At 42.1% G+C, this 6,514-nt stretch overlaps 1 protein-coding gene across 1 annotated transcript in view; it reads right to left on the reverse strand.

Moving 5' to 3' along the window:
• Positions 1-799: 799 nt before the first annotated feature.
• zgc:77151 (uncharacterized protein LOC337153 homolog) overlaps positions 800-6,514 on the reverse strand; it is a 34,440-nt gene continuing 28,725 nt past the window's right edge. The window contains 1 exon segment of the mRNA XM_035666809.1: positions 800-6,512. Within this exon segment, the coding sequence (XP_035522702.1) occupies positions 5,527-6,512 (986 nt within the window). The 3' untranslated portion in view covers positions 800-5,526.

The following is a 6,514-nucleotide window of genomic DNA, read 5'->3' on the forward strand; positions in this document are numbered from 1 at the left end:
TTGTTCACTCTGGATATTAATGTTATGCTAAAGTCCACCAGAGCAATAGGCAATGTATGTTGTAGGCAGGACAAAAGAACCACAGAGTGCTTTCATGGCTGGTCATAGTGTTTTTTTGTGTTAGTTCATAAGATATTTGATTTGATTAATATGTTATATGTATGTCCCAATTAACCTATTTAGGTTCTTCGAAGGTCTTCTTGAAGGCCTTAGTACGCAATCCTACCTCGCGCAGCCAATCAGCCAAGCAACAAGACAAAGAAGAATGGATTACTAATTCTGTGCCAAAGAAGTTGGGTCAGATTTTTGTATGTAAGTTCATTTGCTGCCTACAAATGTGAGTGAACTGAACATAAGTTGAATAATTAGTTTAAAGTGTTATTTGAATTAAAATACTAATTAACATAAGTGAACTGAACTTGAGAAAACATGTTGAATAAGCTTAAGATATTAAGTTGAACCAACAACCACACTGACAAACATTACAAACAAATTTGATTTTTGAAAGGTCAGTTCTTAATTTCACACAAACAACTTTGTTTGTTGTTGTAGAACTACTTTGTTCTATTGGCACAAAGACATATTGTCAAAGAAGAAAAATTATACCTGAAGAAACCTTTACAAACTAAAGCTTAAATAACCAAAGAAGGGAGAAAAAACAACAACCTATTTAACTCTCATACTGCTTTAACATGCTGCTCAACTCTAAACCAGAAGATGTCCCCTCCCCTTTGAATGAAACAGCAGGTCTTCAGCCCTCAGTGGCATGTTGTCATTAACATAAAAATGCAGGAAAAAAAACCAAAACATAAAACTAAGGCAAAAAGTTCAGGAGAGTCAGACTGAGATAAAACTGGTCCAGTGGAGCTGTGGTTTGACTGGGAAGCTCCCAGTAGGTGAGTGTTAAAGGCCGGGTACGCCTGAAACGAACTAGTTTGTGTGCAGTGTTGTCTGAAGGCAAAAGTGTTTGTATGTGCAGCCACACCAGAAAGGGTGAAAATCCTGGAAACTCACGGTGTTGCACTCGACTGTTCGCACACCAAAGTGACAAAAGTAATTATGTAGAGAATAAAACGGAAGTTCAGTCCCTCGTTTACTGTCGGAGGCGGCTCTACTAATCTATTAGAACGGCACAATGCTGACAATCTGCCCCGAGTGGCTGTTTGAGGTATTGCAACATCTAAATAAATAATTCTCCCCATTGACCTCCATTATAAAAGAGACCTCTGTAAAACTGTTCACAGGATACTTAAAACTGCAAAAACAAGGCATCTTTTTAATTCATTAAGATTTTATATTTGTAAAAACGTAAAAACTCAGAGTCTAGAAAAGCTATTTTTATTTTCAGAGGTAAGACGCACTACTGAGCATGTGCGGTGGACTGCACAATGAGGAAGTAAACCATGAAGCATGGAAACTATTTTTTTTGGCCCGATGCACTCGGCGAGCAAGTTTCATTTAACTGACTGGTCGCCATTTTCCAGTCCAGATTCCAGTTCTTGGAAAACATCTATGGGCTAAATTATCATAGTATTTATAGTACATGTGCACATTGAATTTTCATTTTATGTACATTTAACGGACAATAAAGTAATCTAAATAAAACTGACAGCACAACTGTGTCTGACATTGGCTCCATCTGTACAGTGATCGGTGGTCAGGTCTGTGGAGGAGTAAAAGCAGCTTCTACTTCTGTCACTTTTCTTACGAGCAACTGAGTGCGACACCGTGAATGTCTTAAAGCAGAGATTGCCTCAAAGTGCGGGCCGTCATTTTCTTTTTTTGAAGACTCCAAGAATCACAATTCTTGGAGTTGTTGTGTAACGACGAGTATGTGTTCGTTCTCGGTGACTCTTCACCCCGCCGTCGAGCGCGGCTGTTCGGAACAGCTTTACACACTTTAGTCTTTAGCCGCCGTCATACAAACTCTTTCCTCTGAAGCTTACAGAGGCCTTTACTGCTCGAGTTTGATACAGACTCAAACAACTCACCTCAATAAATAAAGGTTTACAGGCATGATGAAGCAGAGTGAGACACAAAATATACATTTACCCTTGTTGTAAGATTATCAGACATGTTGTGAGATATATCAAATCTTACTGCATTGATCAAAATATGACTTTTGTTTTCAAGAAATAGTCACAAAGAGGAAGAAGTATTTGACCGTCTTCTCCTTGTTACTGCTCATTTCAGACGTTACCATTAAGACAGACAGGAGCAGTAAAATAAATGACTTACAATATCCTGAAATACTAATGATAACTCTGATTTAAACATGATTTATAAATGTTATAGAAAGATTACGGAGGTTTGAGTCTGGTGGTTTCTGGTGAAGAACGTGTGCTTTGGTGCATCTGCCCAGCTATGATCTACTGAGTATACATTTCTCTACTTATGCATTCATTCATTCACAAACAATTCATATCTGTCTCACATGAAGCCAACAGTCGGGAAAAACTGCAAATATTTTCATAACAAGTCATAGTATCTTTTAATTTAGTCCTTTAAAATATTTTCTTAAAACTCTCTGGACAAATAAATCTGCTGTGAGTTTTCATTAAGCTCTTTGAGGCTCAAGTCAAGATTTAATGACTTGCTGAGATGAAAAGAATTTGCAGCTTTATCAATAATAAAAAAAACAACAATATGGCAATAGCTACAAAACTAAGAACAAACAGCACCAGTTAATTTCGGTGTCGTAGTTGATTCCACTACTGTAAGATAATACGACAACAATACGTTGGCAAATATAAATATGGAAAAAAAAACAAAAAAAAAAAACAAATGAAGCAAATGGTACAGTAGGTGTGCAAATCTGAACCAACGTCTGTGGCAGAAAAACAAACAGAGACGAGTCGAAGGAAAAGGCTGCGATTAAAGGGATACCTTGACATTTTAATTTTTTTCCAGCTACACAAGGTTTTTTTTTTTTGTCACAATATGGAGTCAGTGGTTTTTGTGTTGGCACTTGAGATGAGAGAGTCTGGGTGGAGCGGTGGATTGGTTTACGTGGGGAAAACGCCAACACGTTCTTTGGTGAAGCAGAGTGAGTTTCACCTGGCATTAAACGTACGATCTGTATCTGGACATCTTATCTGGACCAAACTCGCATAACAGTCAGAAAACAATCAGATCTCAGCCAGGTGTTAAAGACATCTGTACAGTTTGGCCACATTCTTGAAGCGATACTTCCACATTTTTTTGAAGGGGGGAAAGTGTTAAGTCGAGGAGATACCACTCGCGTGTCTGTACGCTGAATATGAAGCTGCTGCCGGCAGATAGCTTAGCACAAAAGACCAGAGAGCAAGCCTGTCTCTGTACAAAAGGTTAAAAAAAATCCTTTAAAGCTCACAAACAACACAATCTCTAGTTTTTCATGGGGTGGTACCAGACTACTTCTTGGCTGGGACCAGCAAATAGTCTGGTACATAACCCACTAACACTTCACACACATTATTTAACACTTTACAACAAGTTATAAAGTGTTAAATAATGAGTTTTAGAGGTTGGTAAGTTGTTTTTTTTTAACCTTTGGGCAGATCCAGGTAAGACGTTTCTCTGTTTCCAGTCTTTGTGCTAAGCTAAGTGTCTGCTAGCCGCTTCATATTCACTGAACAGACCTGAGAGTTTTATCCATATTCTAACTTTGTATTTCCCAAAATGTCTTCAAACCATTCATGTGAGAAATACAAATTGAAAGGTCAACAGTCTCGTCCCGTCTCACAGCTACAGATGAGCCCTTCTTCTGCAAAGGAAAAATAAGTAGAGCCCATAAACGTCCCTTCACCTGAGACTAGTCTGCCATCTGCCTGCCTACTGTGCACCTAATCTGAGATCCGATCGCAATGAAGTCTGAACGGAGATAAGAAGAGCGCTTACTTACACAGGGGTAAGTGCAAATGCAATGTATCCAGATACAGATTCAAGGTTTAAAGATTATTCTGTATTTTTCTTGTCGTCAAATCCCATTAAAAGACCAAAACTAACAACGAATGTATCCTACTGAGAGCCGCAGACAGGACGTGAGAGAGTGTGGAGAGTAGCACAGTGTTTGTTTTGGTCTCTTCATGGGAAACCTATAGAAAAACACCAGCCTGGTCCTTTAATGCCAAGTGGAAATGGGGTCAAAGTGTGTCCGTCTGTGTTTATGGACCAGCATCCAACCCTGCCGTCTAACCAAATGCATGCTGGGATAGGCTCCACCCCTGTGAAACAGATAAAGCAGGTGGGAATAATAGAAACGAAGAAAAAACCTGAGGTAGTGTGAATGTTTGGGCTACATGTTCATGTATGATCTCTACACACAATTCTTCCTCCTGCACTCATGTGATTTCTTACTGTTTGAACAACCTGAACAGTAGCAGTGATGAAGGCGAGACGACGGCGCCAAGGCGTGGCCGGAAGCAGACAGCAGGGCTGGGTATCGGACAAAATGTGGCAGCAATATCTATTCAGATCTGTACTTTACATATTCTTTGATCAGAAATCTTGATTTAAGCCTACATTTGAACCGTTTTAGCTGCTTATATTAAGACATTTAGAAATTTGAGAACTTTGGCTTCTTTAGTCCAAAGTCGCATGTTTTATATTCCTCAAACAGAAACTCAGGCGGAGAAAGGCAAAGATACTCTGCCTGACTGAGGAGTCAAGGAAAACTAAACAGGTCCAACATCAAGGTATCTCTTTAACTGAATGTATTTGAAGCCGGCGATGAAACAGATCGCAGGCCATTTAAGGCACATGTGTGTAAGAAAGGTTTATATAATTTCAGCTAACGAGCAGGACTATAGAAATGCTTCACTTAACGAGCTATAATGTGAAGACTGAGGAGCTCTTCACTCAGAGCTCCAGATAACATCTAGACACTTTATCAGAAAATAACTATCTCTCTACAGAAGTAGAGTACAATTTAATAATGAACCTAGCAAACTACAGTACACTCTAGACGCTAATTAATGATGGCTTGATGCATAGCATCACCCATAGATAGATGATTTTTATTTTAAGTAATATGGATCTTATTCAATATTTCACTGTAACATTGAATAGTGGAGTTAATAGTGTTATGGAGGGTTATGGCAGTGTTTGTTAAAGAGTCACAGTCTCACCCCTCTGTTTCTTTTTTTACCGTAAAGAGACAGAAATCAAGAGAGATAGGAAGAGAAACTGATTTGTGATTGTCATGAGTCTCTGTGTCGTCATTCCTCTGCAGTTCAATCAACGACGTGATCAAAAACCAGAAAAAAAAAAACAGGAAATACCAACAGGAGACAACAAAAAAAAAAAAGGGAAACAAAGAGAAGTTGTGAGTTCAAATGTTCTCAAAAGATGAAGAAAAGAAAACATCCCTGCTCCGCGTATTCAGGCTTTAACCTGAGCCGAATTAACTACTGAATAATCCGGCGTCCAAAACCATCACCAAGCCCAAGTGGATATATAATTTTCCAGATTCCAAAACCGACAAATCCCCGACTAATCAGACAGTTTTCTGATCACAAAATGCTAATATGAACAGAGGGAATAATGCTAAAAACAGTGTGTGTCAGTGTTTGAGGGCCCGGCTCTCTTCAGCTCTGCTGGGCCAGGACCAGAGAGGTGGGGGGGGTCTTTCTCCTCCTGCTCCGACTTCTGTAGTTTGTTGCTCCTCTCAGTTTCACATCGCTCTATTTCACACACCTCCTCCTCCTCTTTTACTTCTTTCTTTACCGCCACTCCTCCCTCTGCTTTCTCTGTCTCGGTCCTCTGGGGTTCAGCCTTAGATCCCGGAGGAAGAAATTTCCCAAATCTCGTCCCGTTCAGATCCTCCTCGAATTTCACCTGGAACGGTGGTAGCCCGAGCAGGAAGGCCCTGATCCTGCTGGGGGAGCTCAGGTCTGCGGGTTCCTCCTGGTTCTTAGTCACATCTTGCTCTCCTCCTCCACCTGCACTCCCTCCAGAGCTGGACCGGTCGCCCGGGTTGAAGTCCTCCGCCTGCTCTGTGCAGCCGGCTCTGGGTCTCTTGGATGGAGGTTGATCTGTGTTTCCATTGATCGTTGCCGGACTCGGCTCTGGCCCCTCTGTGCTGGGTCTCTTAGCTGTGAAGCGTTTGCTGAGGTTGAGAGGCAGCGCCTGTTCCGGGGGAGGGGTGATGGGAGAGCAGGGGGGCTTGGTGCTCAGGTCCTGGGACAGAGCCTCAGACAGTCGGCGGGTGAAGGTCTGGAACTGAGACGAGCCCAGACGAGTCCTCATCAGCTGGCACACCTGAACGCTGCAGTCCAGGTTCAAAGGCAGGACCCGTAGAGGGGGCAGAGGAGGCCGGTTCCTGGCGTCCCGACTGCCTCCTCTCTGGGCTGCCTCGTCCACGTTACAACCCGAGCAGCGGTTGTGCTGCTGGTTGAGCGGGTGGGGCTGAGGCTGAAGCTGGTCTCCGCTGGGATGAGGCGTGTCCGGGCTCCCGCTTTTGGGCTGGAGGGTGTAGATGGTCGGATGGTGCTGGGTTGAGTCTTGAGGCGTCACGGCCGGGCTCTCCGGGCCT

Source organism: Morone saxatilis, unplaced genomic scaffold, assembly GCF_004916995.1.
Source record: "Morone saxatilis isolate NCDOM2014 unplaced genomic scaffold, NCSU_SB_2.0 Contig20, whole genome shotgun sequence".
Lineage (NCBI taxonomy): Eukaryota > Metazoa > Chordata > Actinopteri > Moronidae > Morone > Morone saxatilis.